Source organism: Vombatus ursinus, unplaced genomic scaffold (genome assembly GCF_900497805.2).
Source record: "Vombatus ursinus unplaced genomic scaffold, bare-nosed wombat genome assembly UNPS02014798.1, whole genome shotgun sequence".
Classification (NCBI taxonomy): Eukaryota; Metazoa; Chordata; class Mammalia; order Diprotodontia; family Vombatidae; genus Vombatus; species Vombatus ursinus.
The window spans coordinates 54,621,024-54,646,469 of NW_020954576.1; the positions used below are offsets into that span (position 1 = coordinate 54,621,024).

Here is a 25,446-nt window from a genome sequence, read left to right on the forward strand (position 1 = left end):
AAATAATTCCTGCGCACACACACATACACACACTAAGAATCCCAGAGCCCAGAGCTTGGCAGGGGAGCTTTATGCCAGGGTTCTGGCTCTTGTTCTTCCTAGGCTAATGTTATGGAAAGGGAAGACAAGGACAGAGGGGGAGGTTGAGGGGCTTCCTGTATCCCTGAGAAGGCAGAGGTGCTGGCTGGTCTGCCCCTCCCCTACCCTGTTCCCATCTTTCCCCCACTCCACTTGGATTCTCACCCTTTCCCCACTCTCTCACAGCATAGGAAAAAAAGACACCTAAAAGTAAAAACTGCCCCCACGCCTACCCCAGGTGGCCCTTCCATCCCCCCATGGGGATGGGGAACTGGAGTCTTAGTATTGCTGATGGAGCTAGGCAAGGGCCACAGTGCTGGCAAGAGGAGAGAAACCCTCTTTGTCTTTACCCCTCCCCCTAAGAGAGAGGGCAATACATAAATAAATCATTAATTACCTAAGGATTCAGCTGCTAGGGCTCCTAGGCTGGCACATTCATTAGGGAGGGGCTGGACATTCCCCATCCCCAGGGGCACAACTGGTTAGGAGCATAGGGAGGATGTGGCTCTTTGTTCACAAGAAGATTTTTGTACCACAAAGATAGGATAGAGGAAAGCTGGCAAGAGATACCCGTTTGGGCAACAGGTATTTGTATTCACTGAGAGGGCCGTAGACGGGTAGGTGCCTACAAATGGCAGTGATGAGAGCAGAGGCGGAATGCCCAAACAAGGGGCATGAGGCCTGTGGTTTTGGCAGTGGTGGGGGAACAGGAAGGTAGCCACACTAGGCAGTTGATGGGGTGTCTGCCCCGAAAGGGCTCATGAGTAGAGGGATGCAGGAGCTGGGAGAACAGAAGACATCTTTCTACCTGGCAGTGATGAGGATAAGAAGATCCTCATGCCTTGTTGAGTGGGGAAAAGGGCAAAGTGCCTATATCTGGGAAGGTCTATGGCCAGGGAGATGCTCTAAGCAAAGGGTATGGAGATACTTCTATGTGGCAGTGATGGAGACACGTCAGGCAGGGCTATTTCCACTTAGCAGTGAAGGGAGACATCCAATCCACAGTGTGTGATGCTTTGTTCGTGGTACCCATAGACATCAAAGCACCCACACCTTCTCTCACAATCAAGGCTAGATGTACCCAGGAGTTCTCACATGTTAGCAGGAAGTTGGGGGCCCTTGGTGGTACCCGGATCAGCGGCAGGAGGCCTGAGGGGCTGGGCGGTACCTGGGATCCTGGATGAGAGCCCCAAGGGAGGCAAGCGCTCGCCTCCTGAGCCCTTGCGCCCGGGGGAGCCCTCCCCAGCTGCTCGGTGAGGAAGTGAAGGTTGTGATGCCGAAAGTGGCCGACCCCTTGGCCCCAGCCGCCGTCCACCCCCACCAGGCGGGGGACCTAACAGGGAAACCTGTGAGCGGCCTGCCCGGGATAAGCTGGCGTGAAGAGTCCGGGCTGCTGGTGCGGGCAGGCGGGACGTTGATGCCCAAGGACCTCGAGCCAACAAAGGGGGTCCCCGAGCAGGCACCAGGGGTGAGGCCAGTGAGCCACCTGATCGACGAGCAGAGCAAGCAAGAAGAGCAGCGGGAGAGTCTGGGGAGAGGGGCAGAGGTGCCCCATGATGGGTTAGAGCAATGGCCACATTAGAGGTGACTGCAGCAGCCTGTAGCGGGGCATGGACCAGGGGTTCCCACAGCACTGGCTTCCCACTCAGGCGAGCACCAGCGCCTGGGGCCAGCCCCCTTACTCCCCGGGCCATGTCCCGGTCATGCTGTACCAGATGCTGTTCCATGATTCCACCACCACCACTTCCTGGACTGGGTTCTGAACGCTTCCGCTGAAGCAGGGAATTTTTCTTTCCTAAGGATGTCACAGATAAGGCGGTGTCAAAGGATGACAGGGTCTGAGTTGGTAAGGGGAGATCTTCAGATGTGTCTCACCCATATGGGATAAAAAGTAGGCATTTATGGGGTGGTATTGGGCACATCCTATTTAAAGTTAAGGGGGAGGGGGAAACCCTGAACAAAGTCAAAAGTAGGACAGAGAGATGGGACCTGGGCTAAGGGGTGAGCCTCCAAGCTGCAGAATGCAGTGTGGCCAGGGGTAGGATGGGAAAGATGGCACTGCAAATGTGAGCAATGGGCCATGAGCAGGGAAATAGAGGGAAGGAAAGGCCAAATGTTTGGATTTTCACTCAAGGGGAAAAAAGAAAGAAAGAGAGACAGAGAGAGAGAGAAAGAGCCTCACCATTTAGGGTGGATGAAGTAGGGACTCACCAATTCGGTGCAACCTGTCCATGGCCACTGTCTCAAAGGCTCTCCGCATCATGGGGAATTCTTCTAGTACCGCATTAAAGTGGTCCACACTGAGTGAGTAGAGGCGACAATAGGTGTCAGCCCTCACGCTAGCTGTTCTCCTGCCCCTAGTCAGTAGGCAGATTTCTGAGGGTAAAGGAGAGGGGCAGGGTATCAGCATCCCATCATCCACCTGAACTCTCATATCCACCTCTTAGCATGACCTCCCCCAGCACTGCTGCTCTCTACTGTAGGAGCAAAATCTGTGGTTTGAGAACAAGGATTGCTTTCCCTTAAGGGATACTTACTAGAATTCTCTGAGGACATGATATAAATTTTTTCACAGTTCCTTCTGGGGTCTCTCAAATGCTCTGATAATCCCCCAGCTCCTACTAATAGAAAGGTTCCTGATCTCTCTTATTTCCCTACCCTCTTCTCCCGCTGTTGCTATCTGGAAGAGAGAGCATTTCACTTGGCCCCCCAAAAAAGAGCTGTTGATGAGGCAGGGATTCCCGGGCCCCAGATATAGCCTTGTTTCCCAACTGAACTGCCAGCCTCACACTTCTCTGTTCCTCATTTGTTGTTCCTACGGGTTTATGAACCTAGGGCATGCTGTATGTGTCTATGTGTCTCTATACTCTTTTGTTCCCAGAGTACCACTAATGAGCGCACTTTTTTTCTAAGTGAAATCAGGTTCAAATGAATATCAAAGGTAAGCTTGAAAGGAAAAACCTAAGTGCCTCAGATCTTTTTTAGCACTGCCCCCAAGATATTTTTGCTCTCACCCACTGGAGCTGCCTCTTTAGGACGTAGTGCACCAACCCTCCCCCCCCCAGAAAAAAAGAAAAAGAAAAGAACATGGAACCTAGGACTGGTTCCACCTTTATCTTTAAGTTCCCTTGTTTTCCCATTATATCTTTTCCCCACTTCTATCCCAGTCCTGCTTACCCCCAAAGTAAGAGCCATCAGTGAGACGAGTGTCCCGGGCACCCCGAGTCAGCACACTGAGTAGTCCATGCTGGATGAAGTACATCTTTCTGCCCACTGAGCCCTCACGAACCACGAGGTCACCTGGTTGGAAGACCTCAAATCGAAGTTTGGTGAGCACGGCAGTAACAAAGCTAGGGTCAGCATGAGCAAACAGGGGCATGTGGGCCACCAGGCCCCTACAGGTGAAGTTAATGATCTCCTGGGCAGAGGGAAAAGGTGAGGTCAGTTAGGTTATCACTCACTGGGAAATTTTCATATTCAGGACAGAGAACCACCCACCACTGAACATAATCAGCTTCAAAGACCCCAACCTCTTAAGAGGAATGAAAGAGATAGGGTCAGTATGGGAAACATTACTCTAAGACTCTACCTTCAGAGAAGCTATCCCCTGAAGATGCCGCCTAACCTTAGAAGTTCCTGTTGCTCAAAGTTCCCAGTCATCCCACACTAGGATCTCCTGTCCCCCCTACATTACTCAGCATCATTCAGTACCCCATCCCCATCTCAAGAGTGTTATCCTCTACCCCACCCTACCTCACGCAGTGGCTCACTCAGCTCCCCCAGGATGCTCTCCTCATCAAACATTTTGCCCTGGTAGCGATGTTCATAGTATTCATGGATGCGCTGACGGGTATCAGCTGGCAGTTTGTGGAAGGACATGTACTGCTCCACCTGCTTATACTGGAAGCACCAGCCCCACCCATACAAAGGCCATCAACACAGGGATATGGACACATTGACAAAGACAAGAACACAAGGACCCAAGGACATAAAGGGATATGAGGACATAGATATGGAGATAGGGGCATGGAGACCCACACAGACATGAAGACAGGTGCATAGAGATAATGATATGGGAATATGTACATAGAGACAGGGTCAGGGACACACAGGGATGGAGAGACAGACATGAGGACATAGAGTGACAGAGACACACAGACACAGCGAAGAATAGAGAAAAGTAGATACAGCAAGGGCACAGACCTAAAGGCACATGTGGGCACGGAGACACAATCATAAGATCACACAGAAACAGAAATATGGAAACAAAAGTCAAAGGGCACAGACAAGAAGGCACGAATACAAAGATATCAACACAGAGGTACACAAGCATTAGAGAATGGAATTAGTGGAAGATGCCATGTGTAAAGTACAAGGGGACCCAGACATAGATATACCCAGATATGAGGAAACATGGAACCCACAGGCAAGGGGTCAGAGACCCCAAACACAAGAAAACAAACATGGAGACAAAGCAAATAGATGGGGAGAAGGGGAGGGGCAAAGATGTAGGGACCCAAAAGGGCACAATTTAGAATGGGCATCCAAGTAGGATGTCCATTCCCCAATGTTCTGCACAAGTTGGGTTCACCTCCACCTCTACCCCTCTCTTTACCCCTGCTGACCTTCTCTTGGTACTGGCGACGGGATGAGTCAAGAGACTGGATGAGGGCAGTGGCATGACCAATGAACATGGCATAGCACGTGGCACCCACAATCATGCTAAGCATGGTGAGCCAGACATCTGGCATGCCCTGAGGTGCTTGTTGCCCATAGCCTATGCATAGCATGTGGCTCATGGCTTTGAAGAGGGCATGAGAATATTGACGGCCCCACGAGTGGTTCTGAGGAAAAAGAGAGTGGGGCTGAGTCACCAAGGGGCCTGGATCTCTTACCCTCTAAATTTTTTCTGCTCTTAGTCGTTGATTCAACAGCCTCTTTGCCTTGCCCCTAACATCACAGACAGAGTTATGGCCCTTAGCTCAGCAGGGCTTGGGAAATCACAAAAGGAAGACCAATCCCCAAGGGCCATTCAAGCATATTGGGAGAGATAGTTCTCCTGTTCTGCTTCTCTTTCCCACTTCTCCCCTCACCTCTTTCCCATCTCTTGTCCTATCCAGTGTTTAGCATTGTACCTGGCACGTAGTAGGCACTTGATACATGTTGGCTAATTGATCCTTTCTCTCTTTCTTCTGCCTTCACACATCTTTTCCCTCCCCTTATACATCTTTCCCACTCTTATCTGTCTCTCCATCATGCCTTACCATAAGCCAGCTCATGCTCCCACCCACCCCTAATGGTGCAAGAGAGACCTAAGAGTGACCCCTGGCAGCCCAGGGAATAGATAATGAGGAAGAGAGAAGTGTCTCACCACCATGTGGTTGATGGAAACCCAGCAGTCAGGAGGAAAGTCCTGGAGCATTGGGACCAGGAATTGTAGGCAGCCATCCCAGTGACACAACAGCAGCATCATCCCAATGAGATTGAAGATCCGAACCACAGCACTGGCCAGGTCATAGGTCATGTGAAAGATCTGGGGGAGGAGAGTGTGCAGGGGCTGTGGGCAGGGTCACTTCTCTCTTGGTCCCTGCCCCCTTCACAATTTTGCAAATATTTCTAGTTCTCATGTCCTTGCATTACCCCACTTAATTCCTCTCCCCCCCCCCCCGCCCCTGCCCAATATATCCTACAGTTACTACTACAGGCATAGCCCTAGAGAGAGTGGTAAGATACCTTATAGCCCTTAATAAATGTGTACGAAAATGTTGAATTATCATCAGCCTTACAATGACTAAAAGGAGGGTAGAGGCAAGTGAAATATGTAAAGCATTTTGCAAACCCTAAAACACATATAAATGTTAACTATTATTCCTATTAGGAGAGAGGGAGACTCTTTGAGTCCACTCAGCATCTTCCACATTCTTATAGTCCCTTGATCTATCTCCCCTTTCTCTTACCTTGGTCTTCCCCTTTCTCTCCCTTAGATCTGACTTAGCTCCAAACACTTTTATAGCAGTAGTTTTGTACTATATACCATCAATCCAACCATGATATCATCATCTTCCTATAGTTCTATCTTCAGAAACTTTATCCCAGCCCTCTCTCTGGTAAGAACAATAACCCTAAAAACCCCCTCTCTCTTCTCCCCACACCTGATGATGTTATGCCCCAGAGACCCTACCTTTGAAACTCCACCCACTTCTCTAGTCCTTGAACTCTTTGTCCCCTAAGGGATGAGATAAATCCCACCCTGCCCACCTCCCCACCCCACCTCCTCCCATTGGTGGATGTATCGGATGAGGCGGGAGAGGCGGAGCAGCCGCAGAAGGCTGAGGATCTTGGTGAAACGGACAATTCGAAGGGCCCTGGCTGTCTTGTAAACCTCAGCATCTAATCGTGGTTCCAACTCCACCACGAGGAAGATGTAGTCCACTGGAATGGAGGAGATGAGATCCACTAAAAACCAGGTGCGGAGGTAGCGAGTTCGGATGGCTTGAGGAGCCAGGAGAATCTCTGCTCCTTCTTCCACCACAATCCCTGTCCTGAAGTTCAGCACCAGGTCCAGCAGGAAAAAGGTGTCGGAGAGGACATTGAAGACAATCCAGGGTGGGGAGTTTTCCTCCTTGAAAAAGGTGATGCCCACGGGGAGGACAATAAGATTCCCCACCATTAATAGTAGCATGATCAGGTCCCAGTAAAATCTAGTGGGAAAGGAAGAGGAGTGAGGACTCTAAGCACTCCTTTTCTACATGATCTACTTCTGTCTCATCCTCTTCTGTCTCCAGGTCTTTAATATTTTGTTCCCCTTTCTAGAGCCCCCCTAGTCTTCCCAGTCCTGTGGAATAATTCCTCTCTAGGACTGACTTTCCTGGGTATATTCTCTACATTCTATCGCTATCCATGCCAGTTGCATTAACCCCCTTTGTTTCTCTATCTTTGTGTCTTTAAGGTGGGAAAGGTGGTAGAGTTGTCCTATTTCCGCCGTAACAATGAATTCTTTTTTTTTTAAGGCAATTGGGGTTAAATGACTTGCCCAGAGTCACACAGCTAGTAAGTGTCAAGTGTTTGGTCTGAGGTCGGATTTGAACTCAGGTCCTCCTGACTTCAGGGCCAGTACTCTATCCACTGCGCCACCTAGCTGCCCCTCCGCCATAACAATGAAAAGTTTCCAAGGGCAAGGACAATATCTTTATGAAGAAATTTTCCATACCACCTTGGCCTCTCATCCTTTCTAACTCCTTCCATCCACTGATATTCCAGCTGAGTATGAGGCTGGACTGAGAGAGGAGAGATCAGGAATAAAAGGGAATGGAAACTCCCTTATCCAAAGGGAATTTTTTTTAATTGTCTGGGCTTTCCAGGGATGTGACCCAGTCCTAGGTATTTCCCACCTTCTAACTTCCAGACTTTCTTTCTATTCAAGGCAACCAAAAGGACCCTCAGCTTCTAGAAGCCACAATAAGAGAGACCAATTTGCATTTTGTTTGCAACTTATTTAGAAGTTCATTATGTTTTCCTCTCTCTATAATACCCACCCTAGCTCTTTCCCTTCACTCCTGCTTCTCTCCTCAATGCCTCTAATTATTTCACCATTCTATCATTCTTACTTGAAGACTCTTTAATTTGTTGGATTCCAGCCATTCAGTCCCTTTCTCTCCCTCCCACCTCAATGGTAAATGCCTTTTATATTTTAAAAGGAACAAAAAAACTGAGCCAGCTCTGCTATTCTGCCATGCTCTGTACCTTTCTTATCTCCTAAAGGACACCCAAGTTTGTACCAGAAGCTGGGAGAGGAGTGAGAGCACTTTCAAGCAAAATAGGATCTTCACAGCCTGAGTCACTCACAGGCAGTCACACGCCCAGCGGGTGATACATTGGGAAGGGTAAGGAGGGGCCAAACGGTTAGAAGTGAAGTGGAGGAGGGGGGTGAGGGGAACGATATACAGGCAACTGGAGGCAATACAAATGAATAGTGAAATTGCCGGTGGAGGAGAGGGGGGTAAGACACCGTAATGTGGTAACAGACAAGAAAAGTGCAGCTGTGGTATTAGCGAGGGCCCTGGCAGAAGAGGGAAGGGGAAGAAAGGAGTAGGGAGAACAAAGGAGGAGGGGTGGGAAGGGAATGTTTCAAGATTTAAAGCAAATCATGTGGTGAGTTTAAAAAAAATGGACATCCATTGTTACAATTGGGTCTAATGGCTCTGGACCCACTCCCAACCTTTATATCCTAAATTTAGGTGCTACTCCCAAATCCTTTCCCCATCCAAGAGCTGTGCTTTACTTTCCCCAAGGACAGGGACATCTTCCTCTTACAGCAATGTGGAGTTGGAGATCCAACCTCTAAAAATGGGTTAGAAGGTTTTTGACTGCTCAACCCCCCCTTAACCTTCCCGGGGCTCAGGGAAGCTACCGGAAGGTGTCCCTGACCCCCATGGCCAGCCTCCAACATTCATACTCTCCCTCTCCACCCCGCCCCCTAGAGCTCGCGCCACTCGCTTTCAGCACCAAGGACAGCGCCCAGAAGAGAGCTTTGATCATTCTAACTCTCCCATCAGCCTCATCCCATCTAGTGTCCCCAAGATTTCTCCTCCTAGCCCTGGAGTGGCTTCCTGTAGGTGAGAGGTCAAAAGGGTGAGAGCCTTGCCCATTTCTAGTGGCCCCCGGAAATCTCCCTCCTGATTTCCCTTGCCCCAAACACCAGGACTGGATACAACCCGGGGAATCCCCACCCTACTTGTTCTTTCTAGGACCGGAAGAACCCGTCGAGGGTGGAGCCGGGACCCCCAAGACCGGAAATACCTGCCCCCCACCAGCACCCCCAGCTGTCTTTCCCACAGCTGCAGCAATCCCAACGAAAACGGGACCAGCCCCCTCGAAAACAAGAAGTCTACACAATGGTGGGTGGTGGTGGTAGTGGTGGTGGTGGTGGTGGGGTGGGGGACAGGGTGTCTACTGATCCCAATCCTTGCCCACTTGGTGACCCTCCGCCGGCCCGGAAGTGACGTGTCCGTCAAGGATGGGCAGGGTCCGAGGCCCCCCGGGTATCCCTGGGACCTGCAGTATCTGATCGTCTGTCAGACGGGGCGGGGTCCCCTGGGTCCCCGGAGCCTCCCCGGGCCCGTGGTACCGGAAGTCGCTGTAGGGATGGATGATCCAGGCTCCGGCTGACTTGACCCGCTCCTGCTCTATCTCCACCGCCTTGTGGCTACCGAATACCCGGAGGGAGAACTTGTTGACGGCTGGCTGGAGGAGGGCCCCGAGCTGCCGCCGCATCGGCCCGGGCCCTAGTTCGGGCCCCGGAACGGGCGAGGGTCCTGGGACGGCGGTAGCCGGGCCGGGGGCAGGCGGGGGGGCCGCCTCCAGCCCCAGGGTGCCTCCGTCTCCTGCACCCGCCGTTGCTGCCGCGGGCCGCTGCTCAGAATCCATGGTGGCAGTCCCCCCCTTTCCCCTTCAAAGCCTCGGCCTCCCTGCCCCCAACAAGGCCATCGCGACCCCGACGCAGCCCCGGGAGCCAGAGCGGAGCTCTAGCCGAGCCTGAGCCGGAGCCGGAGCCGGCGGCGCAGCCCCGCGGGCTAGGAGCGGAGGCGGCGGGCGGGCGGCGGCTCCCAGCTGCCGGCGCTTGGGGCGAAGGGGGTGTGTGTGACGGGCGGGCGGGGAGCGGGGCGGAGACAGGGCTGGCAGCTGGAGGGGAGCGCACGCCCCCAGGCGGGAGCTGAAGGGAGTGGGGGGCGGGCCGCGTGGGAGGGCCGGGTCTCCACCTCCCAGAGGCAGAGTGGGGCGGGATCCAGTGCAGAGTCCGAGACCTGGGTCTTGTTACGATGTCCCGAGACAGCTGAATAAAGAGCGGGTCTGGGAGGCGTGGGGAGCTGCTCGAAGACCAAGGTTCTCTATTGGGGAGCGCGCTGGCAGGTCCTGGGCAGAAAAGGGAGAGCCGTGGAGGTATACTGCTCCCTCTGCAACTGTAGGCAATATCCTGGACCCCGACCTGAGACTACCGCCCTTTTTACGACCCTCCATCTTGCCCCTAGGTCTGTCTCCTGCTCCTGACTTTCCATCCTTCCCTTCGGACCCATCCTCCTGCCCATAATCCATCATTCCCTCACATGCTAGCTACTCTACTACTCCCCTACCTCTTGCTCGTAGGCTCACCTCTCTTGCCAAGGACCTTTGAGCCTTCTCAGCCCCTGATTGTCCTCTATCCATGAACTTATATGATTTAGTGGATAGTGTTGGACTTTGAGTCAGGAGGACCTGAGTTCAGATCCTGTTCAGGCACTCACTAGCTACTGACCCTGTGCAAGTCACTTAACCTGTCTCAATTTTCTCATCTGTAAAATGGAAGTAAAAATAGAACCTACTTCACAGGGTTGTTGTGAGGATCAAATGAAACAACATATGTAAAGCACTTTGCCAATCTTAAAGCTCTATATAAATGCTAGCTATTATCTATAGCTTCTTTCTTCTTGCCCATAACCTTCCCACCCTACTCCCAGCCCGTCTCCTCCTGTCTGTTATCCTCCACGTAGCCTTGCCTCCTCTCATCCCTGACACTAGGTGTGCATGTCAGCCCTATGCCCTCCTGCCCATTACTAGTCCTCCTTCCAATGATCCTCCACCGTATTCCCAAGTCCCCTGAGTCTTCTTTAGGTCCCACCCCACCACTCCATATTTAACCTTGCTTCAGCCCACTGCACTGGGAATCAGAGGTCCTGGGTTTGAATTCTGGATCTCCCACTTACTTTGTGACACAAGCAAGTAATTTCCCCTTTGTGGGTCTCAGTTTCTCCATCTTTAAAATAAGAGGGTTAGACCAAGGGCCTTTTCTGGTCTAATTCCTATGGTCAATTTCTGACCATTTTCCCTTATGCTTTTTCACTGGAACAATCCTCAGCCCACCCCATCAGATTTTATCTTTATCTCTTCCATATTTCAGGTTAATCTCAGTTCTCCTTCTGACATTTCCTCAATTCCTTCTATCCCATGCTTGACTTGATGCTCTTAAAAAAAATGTGACAGTCAACAAACACAAACATTTCAATATACAAAAAATGGAAAGGATTGCATATGAATCTATGAGCTTCTATGACATAGTGTAAGTTTTAAAAATATATGTAATAAAGTAGTAACTGACACTCCTTTTCTGAACTCCTATCTCCATGCTTCTTCTATTCCATCTTTGAGTCTTCCCACCCTAACTTCCACTTCCAACTGTCTTCAGTCTTCCCTTCTGTTCTCCCATTCTGTATCTGAGGCTTTATTTCTCAGTCCCCCAACCCTCCTCTCTCTAACAAGCCTCCTCTATGCTTTTCTGAGCTATGGTGGAGGGGTTTGCCCCATTGTTTCTCAGTGATACTTTCAGGCCCCAAATCTGCCATCTCATCCTTTCTCTTGACCCTCCCTCCTTTGTGCTTTGAGACTGAAGCCATTTACAGAACACTTATTGAATGTCCAGCACTGTTCTAGAAATGGTGGTGAATGGTAGAACCTTCTACCTAACTTCCTTAGGTCAGTAGATACTACACACATATTGGCAATGTGAGAGGGAACAGGATTAATGGGGTTGTAGAGATAGATCATCTGCCTCCAGCTTTTTTGGGAGCCTCCCAATGCCTGGTGTTCACTCTGTGAGGTGGAGAAAGTGAGAGTCCTTCCTACCCAATGAATAAACACTTATAATAAACACTGTGTGCCAGGGACTATGCTAAGCACTAGGATACACAGAGTCAAAAGACAGTCCTTACCCTCAAGGAGCTTGAAATTTAATGAAGGAGACAAGCAAACAAATATGTACCAATGAGCTATATACAGAATAAATAGGAAGTAAATGAGAGAGGGAAGGCATTAGAATTGAGGGGTTGGGAAAGGCTTCCAGTAGAAGATGGGATTTTAATTAGGATTTAAAGGAAATCAGAGAAAGCTAGTAGGCAGATATAAGGAAGAAGAGAATCCCACAGATTCTCTGCTAGAAGAGCCTTGTATCTATTACAGAGGTAGATGAGATTAAGAAGCAGGGGGCAATGTCACCAAAGCCTTTTTTTCTTTTTCAGTCAGTGCCTAGCACTGTGCTAAGTGCTGGGGATACAAGGAAAGGCAAAAATAAAACCCCTGCCCTTAAGGAGCTTACATTCTAATGGGGGGAGACAACATGGAGATAACTGTGTTTACAAGATATATACAATGTAAATTGGAGGTAATCTTTAAAAAATGGCATGGGGGTGGGGAACATCAGCAAAAGACCTCTTTGCAGAAGGTGATATTTGAGCTGAGTCTTGAAGCAAGCCAGGAATGTAATGGTGGAGATCATAAGGGAGAGCATTCCAGGAATGGGGGATAATCTGGTGGAAAGACATGAAAGTTGAACATAGGATGATTTCTATAGGCAGCCTGGCACAGTCTTGCAATACCTCATAAAGCAACTACTAGATGCAATGGATAAAGCACTGGACCAAGAGTCAGGAAGACCTGAATTCAAATCCAAATGGAGACCCTTATAAGCTATGTGACCCTAGGCAAGTCACTCCACTTGTTTGCCTCAGTTTTCTCTAAAATGGTGTAGTAATAGTACCTACAAGGGTTGTGAGGATCAAATGAGATTATTATAAAACGTTCAGCACAGTACCTGGCACATAAGTGCTATGTGAATGTTAGCTATTATAATTATTTCTATTATTATTATTTATTAGAGTCAGCTCTCCTGGCTCCACAGTCCTGATGTCTTGCCCTGCCAGCTCGCCCCCATCCTTCAGGGCTAGAGTGGAAGAGGCAAGATGGACAATGGTGCAGGAATTCTGTTCTGCTTTGACATCATGGCTTCTGGGATTCTCCTATCGGGACAGGTGAACCTTTTTAACAGACCCAGGCCTAAGAGAATAGTTGAGGGGTGAGTGAGTGGGCCTGGCTTTCCATTGACCTCTGTATACTTTCCTGGGATACCTGGACCTCTCACTTCTCTTTGGTTTATTTTTTAAGACATCTTTAATTTGTAAGTAAATAAAATAAAGATGTAAAAAATTAGTTTCAGCCATAGAAAAGAAGACATAGTGACTGCCCCTGAGAATCTTACAATCTCACTGGCTAGATAAGAAGTACCTCTTCTACCAGGCCTTGTTGAATCATATATATTCTCCAAAATCTGGAGAACATAAAGGGGAGCAAATCGTGTAGTGAAAGCACTGGACTTAAGAGTTAGAAAATCTGAGTTTAACTTCTGCTCCTGCAGTAGTGTGATCTTGGCTAACTCAAAACCTCTCTGGGATTCAGTTTCTTCATCTGTAAAATAGGGCAAACAACATTTGTACCTCTTTCACAGATTTGCTGTGAGCATCAAATGAAATAATGTATGTCAAGCATTCTATAAATTGTAACACTACATAAATGTAAGCTAGTATTATATAATTACATTGCTCCATCAGAGTAGTGACCGCGTCTTCACCTGAAATAGTGCTCTTAGCACCTGGTAAAGGCCAAACAAACGTCAAACTGAATTGAATAAGGGGCATCAGCGCCTGCACTCAACCTTCTCTATTTCGTCTCACTAAGAAATGTTTGTGGTACTCATGTAATGCTCGTGACATTGCCTTTCTAGACCCCCACTTGTATTCCTAAGCCGAGGCCTGAGAATCTGAGACAAAGCGGGAAAATGAAATTTGGTGATAAGAAAGCTTGGGGTTGTGCCCTCTTCTAGCACCGGTCCAGGCACGCTGACCTACATTCCTTATCTTCTATCCTACCCTGAGGATGATGCGGTTACACGGCAGGAAAGCGACGCTAACAAAGCCCTGCAAACAATCACACACGGTAGAAGTGGTAGGGGGTGACTGTTGCTCTTTCCCTGATAATCTTGGGGTGAGGGGTGGGAAAGAAGACATCCACTTCCACTTTGACTGGAGGAAAGCTAAGCCCACGACGGAGCTGCAGGATGGTAAATAGGGAGAGACAGAGGCACTTGACGCTCTGCCCTACACCCGGGACTAGCAACCGTAGCTGATTAGGATCTCAAAACACTTTCCAGGATCTTCCCAAGCCTCGGAGCAGAGGAGAAGGCTTCGGGGCAGGAGGGACGGCGAGAAGGAAAAGAAAGAGAGTAGGAGAGACGTGGCTGACGCCTCGGGTTCCAAGAGCTCCCTTCCATCACTCCCAACATTCCATTTCCTCCTCCTCGCCTCCTTCCTCGACGGGCGAGTTTCCGCGAGGAAACGTGAAGACGACGGTGACGTGCGCGACCCCGATGGGAGGAGTCAGAGGGAGCTGGGAAAGGACGCAGGACGTGTGTGCGTGCGTGCTCGCTCGCGGCGGCGGCGGCGGCGGCGGCGGCGGCGGCGGAGTGAAGCGGCCGGAGCCGGAGCCGTGGCCGGGACCAGGCCCGGGGTGGGAGGCGAGCTGCGGGCGGCGCGGAGGCGATAGATCCCGGGGGGCGGGAGAGGGCCGGGAGGAAGCAGAACCGAGCGCAGCGGGACCCAGGGCCAGGTTCGGTGGGTCCGACGCCCCTGGTTGCGTGGGGAGGGAGAGAGGGAGGAGCCACAGACCGTCGCCGCGGGGGGTGGGGGCCGGTCTCCGGCCGCAGCGCCGCCGCCATCACGGACTTCCTGTGGGACAAGCGCACGGGCCTCGCAGCCAGAACGGTGAGCGCGCGGACTGGCGGGCCGCGAGGGCGCGCGGCAAGATGGCGGTGCGGGGGCGCGCGCCGTGGGGAGGGCCGGGGAAGGTGCAGGACTTGAGAGGGTCTGGGGTCGCGGCTCTGCGGAAGGACGAGGCCTGTTGCTAGCTGTTGAGTAGAAAAGGAAGGGTGTGGGAGAGGGCTGGCCCTGTCCCGTGGGAAGCCGGAAGGTATGGGGGGGAGGGGGCTCGGGCAGAAGTGACCAGGGGTCAGGGACCGAGGTGTGTCAAGGAACGGGGCGGCCTGGACAGCGCACGTTAGGAGTTCGGCCGGGTCTGTGAGACCCCACGGTAGCTCCTTGGGCCTTGACTGCTTGAGCAAGTAGAGAAAAAGAAAAGAAACGAGACTTAGAAGTTGGTCGTGTGAGAGGTTTCCCTAGGAGGGGCTTATGGTACGGAGGTGCACCCTTGGAACATGGTTGCTGGAGCAAATGGAGAAAAAAAGAAAAAGAGATTTCGATGTTGGTCGTGTGAGAGATTTCCTTAGTAGTAGCTTATAGGGGCGAGGTGCTCTGTAGGAGACATCTAGGTGCAATTCAGGTGGTCTAGGATTAAATTGAAATGGAGGAGGGTTCTCAGTGCTTGGGAATTATAAGACTTGTACAGGTTTAAGATTAGGAAAGTACCTTGTAAGTACATTGTCTCAGTTGTTACTTATAACTTTGAGAGGTAGGACAAGTATTCTCAATTTACAGACGAGGAAGGGGTAGCTAGTGTCCTAAGGAGACAATATGGTCTTATTGTTTCCTTGATTTTCTTCCCTACCCCCAGACTAGGAACCTAGCCAAATATCAGTCTCCTCAGTTCAGAGTTGGGCTGAGAGTGAGGAGAGATTCAGAATATGACCCAGATGTCTGAGTACTGTAATGGAACTCTTACCACATGGAAACCTCTGCTCCTAATACGTTTCTGTTCCTGAAGCAATCTCTCTCCCTCTCCCTCCCTCCCTCCCTCCCTCTCTCCCTCTTCACCCCACCCTTCTCCTCTTCCTCCAACCTCATTCACCTGTAACTACTATTTCTCTCTGAAAGTTTCCCACACTTGGTTTGTGGGGAACGGGGAGAAAGAAGATCACTGTTCCTCCTCTTCCTTCCTCCCACCCCTCCATGGAACCTGGAGGGTAGTCCTATCTTAGCCAAGAAGTGCTGATACCAATTTAAAAACCAGCCATTCTTCATACCTTCTGAATACAAGAGAGGAATGGCCTGCTGGAAAGCAGATTCCAGTTGGGAGCCCTTTAAGGAAAACATTCTAAGGGAGTTGGGATGGACTCAAATCCCTCGAACTGTAATAGTAAATTGACAGTATTTATTGGATGTTCATTCTGTACAATTATAGGTAAGAGGGTAGTAAAGTATTGGCAAAAGAAATTAGATATAAAATTGTTAAGATTCTCGTCCTTGATGTACTTAGTCTAGTTAAAGAAAAAACATGAACACATAATGACATTAGATCACTTAAGCAATATACTTTGAAGATTTGCTATATTCTGTAAGCAAAACTAGTTTAACACATTCTGTGTTGTAACCCATCCAAAGATGAGCCATAGAAAGACCTCATAATAACAGCCTTACCAGTTACAATCTCATTTATAACAGTCTTTCAGCCTTTATCCAACAAATGTCTTTTAAGCTCTTACTGTGTGCAAATCACTGTGGTAAATGCATGGGGAGGAATAAAGATTAAATAAGAGCCTTCTTGCTTTTCTGGAGAATATAGTTGAGGAAGGGAATAGGACAAAACATCTGTTAATACAAGGTAACCCATCCATGTGTGCAAAACTTCAAAATGTTGAGTTGGGAAACATTGAGGAAAGTTCATGAAGAAGGAAGTGTTTAAGCTTGAATTTAAAGGAGGGGTAGAATAGGAACTGGGGATATCATTCCAGGGATAAAGAATAATGTGGGCAAAAGCAAGGACCGTAGACCCAACAGACCATGTTATACATGTTTCAACAAGTGAAAGCTTACAATGCAAAGGGGAATCAAGGTAGAAGAATAAGCCAGGTAGGGTTATTTATGAAAATCTTATTGAAATTTTGAGCTAGATTGGGAAGGAGGAGAGGGTATCATTGGTGGGGTGGAATGATAGGCACAAAGGCATGAACAAATATGTTATTATTGATAAAAGAGGTCATAAAGGAAATTGATTTAACACCACAGGTCTTTGTAGGAGAGACATAAAGATCAGGGTTTGTCATGAAAATCTGCCTCCCTCACTTGTCTACTTCTTTCAGATGCCTCACCCCCGAAGATACCGCTCTTCAGAGCGGGGCAGCCGGGGCAGCTACCATGAACGTTACCGAAGTCGAAAACATAAGCGACGAAGAAGCCGCTCTTGGTCCAGCAGCAGTGACCGGACTCGGCGGCGTCGACGGGAAGGCAGCTATCATGTCCGTTCTAGGAGGTGAGGAGCTTGGAGGTGCTTAGGGAACTCTGGGTAGAATTTTTAAAAATCAGCCAAAATGCATTATTGCAAAATTGCTGTAACTGTATGAACCTTGCAGCTGTTATAGTATCAACAGTATTTACTAAATACCCATTCTAAAAAGATCTGGATGTGGGTAGGAAGGTGAGAGTGAATATTGATGAGGAAAATTAGATATAAAATAGTTAAGATTCCTGTCCATAATGTACTTGTAGTCTAGTTGAAGAAACAGAACACACACATAAAATGACCATGGCTTAATAAGATATAAGATAGGTCAGTGAGAGTGCTGGTGGTATGGATAGTAAGTGGAGTTCTTTAGGGAAAGTGCCTGAAAAGAGGTCAGTTTTTCAATGCCTTATAAAGGAGGGGATGAAAAGAGGTCAAGTGGGTTTTGTTGTTTTGTAGCATGTTTTTTAGAGGGTGGGCGATGCTTATGTGTGTGTGTGTGGGGGGGGGTATTCTCTTTGGATATTTTCTTATCTCATTGTCCTGGACCTTGGGTTCCTAAGAATACTAGGAGGAGGTTTGAAAGCTATTTCCTAGTAGTAGAATGCCTCCTTTTTGTCCTCACTAATGGGCAAAACTGGAGAAGAGAGGGAGACTGAGAGCTGTGTGTTTGACGTCACCTGGTATGGCAGAGCATCTAAGTGAATGGGGAAAAATGCCCTTCCTCTATCAGATTGGCTTAGTCTTTGTTACTTCTTTCTCTCCAATCAGCTATGATGACCACTCTTCTGACCGGCGGGCTTATGACCGACGATACTGTGGCAGCTATAGGCGTGACTACAGCCGGGAACGAGGGGAACCTTATTATGAAACTGAGTATCGACATTCCTACGAGTACCATCGAGATGACAGCTACCGTAGCCAACGAAGTAGCCGTAGGAAACACAGGCGGCGGAGACGACATAGCCGGACATTCAGCCATTCATCTTCGGTGAGTATTCAACACTATCTCTTCTCTCCCCATTCTTCAAGATTCTTAGGATTCTGGGTAAGTAGGAAATGACCTTGTTTTCAGCTGTGCTATGGGGTGTGGATACTGTGGTGGGCACTAGGCCAGTCCTCTTCCTCTGAAACTCTGGCTCTTGAAGGACACCAGGACATTAGATCTTGGATTATACTGACACTTGCATTTATGCTCACTAAGTGCCCTCTTTGGCATACTATACCTGCTGTTCTTAGGATGATCAGCTCTGTTCTGAATGCCTTGATTGCTTTTTATTATTTAATAACAATAATTAATAATAAAGTGAGGCCTTGCTTGAGATATGCCTCTCTCCTTCAGGCTCTGGGCTCTGTACCCATATCTGTGGGGGGAACTGATGGGGGGTAGGGTAAATGTCTGCCCCATGGAGGAGACATTGTTGTCTGTCATGGGACTGTGGGTGACTAGCGACTGAACCACTTCTTTGCTCTGCCCCATCCCTCTTCCTGACCCCACTTTGGGTTTGGGGACCTGGGACTATACGTCGCTCTCTCTTCTGTCCCCAATCCACCTTATTACATCTGACGTATTACCTTCCGCTGTCCCCCCCCCCCATCATCGTCTGTCCCCCTTGGCTGGGCGCCTGTGACCGGTGGCCCCTCTACCATTCACCCCGCCTCCCTTCGGCCCCCGCTCGACACCTGGCTCGCTCCTACCCCCCACCGCCCCCTGACAGCAGCACAGCAGCCGGAGAGCCAAGAGTGTGGAGGACGACGCTGAGGGTCACCTCATCTACCACGTCGGGGACTGGCTACAAGAGCGATGTACAAGCCAAATCGTAACAATCCTATAGCTTGTAATGGTCCTATAAACATCTTAACCTCCCCTATGCCAACCCAAGTCACTGCCTCTTCTGTCTCTTCTCTGTGATGTTTGTCATATGGGTGGTTTGAGTTGTTATTATAAATTGATCCCTATAGCCCACTTTCAGCTCTTCTGACCCTGGGTTTAGGTGGTGGGAATCAGTCAGGGGTCTCCTCCCATGACTATCTGTCTCCCCCTTCTGTCATCTCCTACCCCCAGGTCAGTATGCTCATCTTCTATCAACTAAGCTTACCCTACCTTCTCTCTTCTTCCCTCTCCCCCAATCCCATTCTATACCATTTCAGATGAGATTGTGAGCACTCTAGGAGAGGGGACCTTTGGCCGTGTTGTACAGTGTGTGGATCATCGAAGGTATGAGCTAACCCTTTTTAACCCCTTTTTGTCCCCCAGGCAATCCCAAGAATAGAGGGATGAAGCATATGTAGGCATATTTTCCTGATTTCTAAATCTCATAGCCAATCTGACAGATTCAGGAGTGCTCTTGAGCACCTACCAACAGTTTCTCCTGCCATCTTGCAGGGGTGGAGCTCGGGTTGCCCTAAAGATCATTAAGAATGTGGAAAAGTACAAAGAGGCAGCACGACTGGAAATCAATGTGCTGGAGAAGATCAATGAAAAGGACCCAGACAATAAGAAGTAAGCAGGGCAGGGAATGAAGGCCTGAGTTTCCATCCTTCTCACACACCAGAGACTCCCCTGATTTTGTGGGCCATTGGGAAACAAGAAGAAACCAAGAGGGTACAAGTCTTCCCCATCTTGTCATTTTTCCATTTCTTTATCTTCATATTCATCATACTCATTTGCATTTTTAAAAAATTTAATAAGCCCTTAATTATACAGGCTGACATCATAACAGTACAGAGCTTTTTGTAATGACCTAATCTTTGATATCTAGAACATATGATCTCAAAGAGATGCAGTAGATACAGCTATATTACATGGCAGTAGAAAAGTATTAAGCCAAAATATGAATGGACTAGAGGGGGAGGGTTTGTGTGTGTACGTATATGTGTACATACACATAAACATACGTACACATTAAAGAGGTAAAAATATCTATCATCAAGCATTTATTATGTACTTATTACATGCTAGGTTTTTTATACATGCATACACACACATATGCGTGCGCTTATGTATGTCAGTGTTAGGGACGTGGTTTTGTTGGTGTGGGAACTCCTTCTACTGATGCCTGAGGCTCAGAAAGTGTGACTTGCCCATGATCACAAAGCTGGTAAGTATCACAGCCAGTCTTTAAACCCTGGGCTTCCTGATTCCAAGGCTGGCTTTCTTCATTATATAAACTTCTTTGTGTGTGCGCATGTGCACATGTGTGGGTAGACATGCAAATGAATTGGAGGTATGTATGCATACATATTACAACAAATACTGGTCAAGGATGAGTGCATTTTAGGAATCTGGCCAGGGAAAATACATACTAGTAGTGGAAACTGGAGAATGTTATTTGTACTGCATGGGGTAGATGAACACCAAGTAAGTGGAGGTAGCCTAGGACATAAAATGGACACACGCTGTGGATCTAAGTCTCCTCTTAGATGGCATCTAAGACCACCCAGCTCTGCATCTGTTTTTTCTGGTCAATGCAGGAAAGCTTCATAAGGGAAGCAGAGTCTCCGGAGCTATTTAGTGATGGAAGAAAACTAGCTTGATGATTTTCCAGCATCACATGCAAAGGAGATCCTGAGTGCAGTCATGTAGTCAGCCACAGGCTAGGCAGGGCCCCTGACCAGCCCTCAATCTGCTGGCCTTGTTCTGCCATGTGAGCCCACCCTGCCACCGCTACAGGTGGAGGAGGAGCAGGCAGAGGGGGTTCACTGCTCTCCCCTTCCCTCTCTCCTCAGCCTGTGTGTCCAGATGTTTGACTGGTTTGACTACCATGGCCACATGTGTATCTCCTTCGAGCTCCTGGGCCTCAGCACTTTCGACTTCCTCAAAGACAACAACTACCTGCCCTACCCCATCCACCAAGTGCGCCACATGGCCTTCCAGCTGTGTCAGGCCGTCAAGTGTGAGTGGGGCGGGCAGAGGCGGGCTCAGGGCAGCGCGCCCCCTCCCTAGGGGACCTCTTCAGGCTCAGTTTCACGCTCGTGAAGCCCTTGAGCAGCCAACTCTTGACTAAAATCTGCGATTCTTGCTTTCAATGCCACTTTGACATCCTCTTCTTCTGACTTAACTCCTTGGCTGATGTTACCACCATCTGTCTTTATTCTCACTCCACGTTCAGCCCATCCGGAGCTAGAAGAGAAGGCCTTTGAAACCAAAACACTTAATTGCTGCTTTCCCTTTCTTCCCAGGGAAAGTAGTAGCCAGACATCCAGTGTTTAGATAGGGCCACTTGGCCCAGGCTAGGGGCTGCATTCATCAGAGAGGGTTGACGTCCACTTCTAGCAAGGACATGGGGAGCAGGGAATAGTTGAGTTGACCCAGGGTTCAAGATAGTGAATCTGGACAGCTTCGTGGTTCTTCTTGAGTCTGATCTTCATAGGGCAACTTCATGATTTGCTTTGAAGTTTGGGGAATTTCTGTGCCATCAGATGCCTCCATGTGTCTGGGTCGATATAAAAAGATGTTCCAAAGCCAGATATGTGGTTTGAGGATCGTTCTCTGGTTTTTATATCGTATCACAGTTTCCCCTCCTTTGGCACTGAGAATCAAATGTATCCAGTTTCTCTATAGACCTTGTAGATGATTGTCAGCCGTGAGTTGAAGGGTTTCTTAGTGCAGTCAGTTAATTGACTGTAGAATAGAGAGTACTCCTTAGTGGTTCCTAGATCCGACCTCTGTGACAGCTCCGATCCCACCCATTGGATTAGGCTGGAATGCTTCATCCCTGCCCCTACTTAGGACTTGGCTTGACCCCGCCCTCTCCCCTGCAGTCCTCCATGACAACAAGCTGACACATACGGACCTCAAGCCAGAAAACATCCTGTTTGTGAATTCGGACTATGAGCTCACCTACAACCTGGAGAAGGTGAGAGGGCTGGAGCCTCTCTGGCAAAGGGGTAGGGGCAGCTGTGCTACTTCAATTGTTCCCTTGCTTCCTGTCCTTTCACCTTTATGTCTCCTGTATCTTCTCCTTTCCCTCTGCCTCCACTTCAGTTCCCGCTAAGACTAAGAATACCAGAATAGAATGAGAGTAAGAAAACCAGCTTAAATTGCAAGAGGAATTGGGAAAAACTGAGAACTACTTTCTAGTAGGGGTTTTTTTTATCCTATCAAATATTACATTAATGATATTGATTCCACATTTCTGTAGTTCTGGCTAAACTCATGTTCCAGTCTGCTCTTTCTCTTTCTTGAGGTAGTCTGTAAGGCTGTAGTTCAGCTAGCTTGAATACCAGAGGAATATCACCAAAGATAAAAGCTGAGTGAGGATCAAAGGGGGATAGCACTGTCCCTCCCCTGACTCTAGCCATCTCTCATATACACAATTGTGTATACTCACATCCTTATTTAGATTTATTTAAATGCCACACATCGAGAAATGTTCCGGATACATGTAGACTCTCAGGTTGGCTGATCCGTTCTTGATTCTCCTGTGGCCTCCACTTCTGAAAGTACTTTGCTGAAATAGATGTGGAGGCTGGGGAGCAAGAGGTGTCTCTGGCTGGTGAAGGAATGGGCGGGAATCAAAAATGACATACATCCTCAAGGGTTCTTTGTGAGAATGCTCCAGTGCTTGAAGCATGAGGCCAAGTCATAGCTATACCAGAAGCTGAGATTAAATCTCCACTTGTCTTTCTTCTAGAAACGGGATGAACGGAGTGTGAAGAATACAGCAGTACGGGTAGTGGATTTTGGCAGTGCCACTTTTGACCACGAGCACCATAGCACCATTGTTTCCACTCGACATTACCGTGCTCCAGAGGTCATCTTGGGTAAGGGAGGATAGGACTATCTGGGATGGGGTGGGATAAGGGTGGGGCCAGCTGGGGCCTCACAGCGCCATCTCCCCCTCCCACCCCTCCCTCCCATCCCCACACCCAGAGCTCGGCTGGACACAGCCCTGTGACGTGTGGAGCATCGGCTGCATCATCTTCGAGTACTACGTTGGCTTCACCTTGTTCCAGGTGAGAGGGAAAGGGCGCCTTACAACACCCCCTGGCACCTACCTACCCTTTTGCCTTCTGAGAACCCACCTGCCTGTTCTCCCCACCCACCATTCCTGCCCATCTCTGCCACTCAGAAGCTTTTCCATATACTTAGCATGTAACCCATCATCTCCCCTCCCCCATGGACCATTAATCTCTTCATTCCCCAGACTCATGACAACCGAGAACACTTAGCCATGATGGAGAGGATCCTGGGGCCTATTCCCTCTCGAATGATCAGAAAGACCAGGTAGGTGAGAGCCCAACTTTTGGGTGAAGCTTTAATACTCATCCTCTCCCTCTGAGGAGTGGGATTTCCTGAGAAGTGGGTACATTTTTCCAATGTACCCACTTTTTTTCCAAGTCTTCTTGGCACTTTCATGGCCAGCTAAGGCCTAGGGATCTAATAATAAAACTGATGTTTTTATAGTGCTTTAAGACTTTCAAAGTGCATTACATACATTTTCTCATTTGGTCCTCATAACCCTATGAAGTGGTATTATCCCCTTTTATAGATAGGAAAATGGAGGTTCAGAAAAGTTAATTAACTTGTTCATGGTTACAGAAGTAGTGTATGTCAGATGTAGATTTCAAAGCCAGGTCTTAACTGGCTCCGAAACCAGCATTCTTTCTACTTAATGATGCTGCCTCTCTATCCTGAGATCAAGGAGGTGGGGGAGTTTTCCTTATGAATGTGAACCCCTTGGATCCCTTAAACCCCCACCTCCAACAGGAAGCAGAAGTATTTTTACCGGGGTCGACTGGATTGGGATGAGAACACATCGGCTGGCCGTTATGTACGAGAGAATTGCAAACCTCTGCGGGTGAGCAGGCTTGGGGACGGTGAATTCTCAAAGACTAGTTTTAATTTTGGGGACTAGTGGAGGGGTTGGAAGAAATTGAAGAAAAAAATATGTGATTATTATTGGGGGACAGCAATGAGAGGCTAAAAACTGGTTTAAAAAATACCAGAGTCAGAGGTCAAAGCAGCATCCTAGATACTTAGGAAAAAGTATAATCTCTAACTTTAGGAAACTTATAATCAAATAGAAGATACAAGGAAAATTATTTTCTTGTATCAAGGATGAGGCTTCTTGGGTATGCTGAGCTGTGAAATCAAAGCAGAGGAGCAACAATGGTGTTGGGAGGTACATAGTATGGCTTAGAAGTATTAGTCTGGGTTAGATACTCTTCAGGATTCAAAACCAAGCCTAAAGAAGAACCAAATCAGCCCACCATGGAGGGTCTGGTTTCTCTGGGCAGCCCAGCTCACCCTTTTCCTGCCCTCCACCAGCGATACCTGACATCGGAGGCAGATGAACACCACCAGCTATTTGACCTGATTGAGAGCATGCTAGAATATGAACCTGCCAAGCGACTGACCCTGGGCGAAGCCCTTCAGCATCCTTTCTTTGCCCGCCTTAGGGCTGAACCACCAAGCGCTAAGGTGTGGGACTCCAGTCGGGATATCAGCCGGTGACAACTGGGCCTGGGGTCCCTTGTTGCCTCTTATGGCAATGAGTGGCCGATCTGGGACACTGGTGCTTTTTTATACAAAAGAATGGAGCAGGAGCATAACTTCCCTCACCCTCCTCCTGGCTCCTTTGTAAACCTGTGAATATGTGAGATAGTGTAAATACAGCAGAGCTCTCTGGCGTTTATTCCCTTTTCCCACTGAAGCCCTGTATATAAAAGCTGTCCCTTCAACACCCTCTCAGGCCTTCATTTGCTCTTTTCAGCAGTGCTGGAGGGAGCGTGAGGTGGTGAGGTAGCACCTACCCTATGTTTTATAAGGAATTTTGTACAGTCTTTGTGAAATAAATATGATGTGCTTCAACTGACCCATCTGGAATTTGGAGTTCGGCAAAATAAGTTGGGTATTTGAAGAACACCTGAGCATTCTCCAAATTTGATCAAATACATAATTACCGCCTTTGCTAACAAGTTTCCTGTGGGGAAAACAAAACCTAACAACTAGCTGGCTTTTCCGAGTTGGTTTGAAAGGAGGCACTACTGCCCGCCCTTGAGGAAGCCGGCAGCTTGGGTAGTAAGATGCTGACACTGGAGAGTGACCGGAACCTCCGGGGCCACTAGGTGGGCACAGCCCCCGCAGGCCCCAAATTAGACGTGCCTGCACTTCTCCGCAATACCTGGAAGTCCTAGGTCGGGGTTTCGGGGGTGCTTGGGACCAAGTGTTAAGCGGTTGAATCAGGCTGACTGGGCAGACGGATGCCAGACAGCAAACGGATTGGGGAGACGGCTGCCCACGACCCGTAGGGCCTACCGGGAGGCGTAGTTCCTCAGTGAGAGATGGTCACATGAGCAAGGGGGCGGCATCCAGAGTCGGGAGTGGGACAG

At 48.9% G+C, this 25,446-nt stretch overlaps 2 protein-coding genes across 6 annotated transcripts; one reads left to right on the forward strand and one right to left on the reverse strand.

The window, feature by feature from the left end:
* Positions 1 to 8: 8 nt before the first annotated feature.
* HCN3 (hyperpolarization activated cyclic nucleotide gated potassium channel 3) lies at positions 9 to 9,504 on the reverse strand. Its single transcript, XM_027871396.1, has 8 exons — positions 9,206 to 9,504; positions 6,350 to 6,779; positions 5,450 to 5,611; positions 4,704 to 4,922; positions 3,832 to 3,978; positions 3,256 to 3,496; positions 2,290 to 2,454; positions 9 to 1,873 (listed from the first exon to the last, which is right to left on the reverse strand). The coding sequence occupies exons 1-8, from the start codon at positions 9,502 to 9,504 to the stop codon at positions 1,170 to 1,172; spliced, it is 2,367 nt and encodes a 788-aa protein (XP_027727197.1). The 3' UTR covers positions 9 to 1,169.
* A 4,997-nt stretch (positions 9,505 to 14,501) lies between these two features.
* CLK2 (CDC like kinase 2) lies at positions 14,502 to 24,929 on the forward strand. Of its 5 annotated transcripts, none has more exons than XM_027870963.1 (13): positions 14,502 to 14,544; positions 16,970 to 17,139; positions 17,881 to 18,100; positions 18,828 to 18,915; positions 19,261 to 19,327; positions 19,496 to 19,612; positions 20,839 to 21,005; positions 21,874 to 21,968; positions 22,746 to 22,875; positions 22,985 to 23,067; positions 23,259 to 23,338; positions 23,822 to 23,912; positions 24,383 to 24,929. In XM_027870963.1, exons 2-13 carry the CDS (start codon positions 16,970 to 16,972, stop codon positions 24,566 to 24,568), a joined length of 1,494 nt encoding a protein of 497 aa, XP_027726764.1. In that variant the 5' UTR covers positions 14,502 to 14,544; the 3' UTR covers positions 24,569 to 24,929. The 5 variants fall into 5 exon arrangements, with proteins under 5 accessions (XP_027726764.1, XP_027726766.1, XP_027726763.1 ...); XM_027870965.1 differs by lacking the exon at positions 14,502 to 14,544 and adding an exon at positions 14,599 to 14,699 and having other exon boundaries at positions 23,751 to 23,912; positions 24,383 to 24,476; XM_027870962.1 differs by lacking the exon at positions 14,502 to 14,544 and adding an exon at positions 14,600 to 14,699.
* The last annotated feature ends 517 nt before the right edge of the window (positions 24,930 to 25,446 follow it).

Coding starts and splice junctions, on each gene's coding strand:
- CLK2 (XM_027870963.1), top strand. CDS start 16,970: ATGCCTCACCCCCGAAGATACCGCTCTTCAGAGCGGGGCAGCCGGGGC. Junction 19,613..20,838: donor AAGGACCCAGACAATAAGAA/GTAAGCAGGGCA, acceptor CTCTCTCCTCAG/CCTGTGTGTCCAGATGTTTG. Junction 23,339..23,821: donor CGAATGATCAGAAAGACCAG/GTAGGTGAGAGC, acceptor CACCTCCAACAG/GAAGCAGAAGTATTTTTACC.
- HCN3 (XM_027871396.1), bottom strand. CDS start 9,504: ATGGATTCTGAGCAGCGGCCCGCGGCAGCAACGGCGGGTGCAGGAGAC. Junction 5,612..6,349: donor ACATCCACCAATGGGAGGAG/GTGGGGTGGGGA, acceptor CTCCTCCCCCAG/ATCTTTCACATGACCTATGA. Junction 4,923..5,449: donor TTTCCATCAACCACATGGTG/GTGAGACACTTC, acceptor CTTTTTCCTCAG/AACCACTCGTGGGGCCGTCA.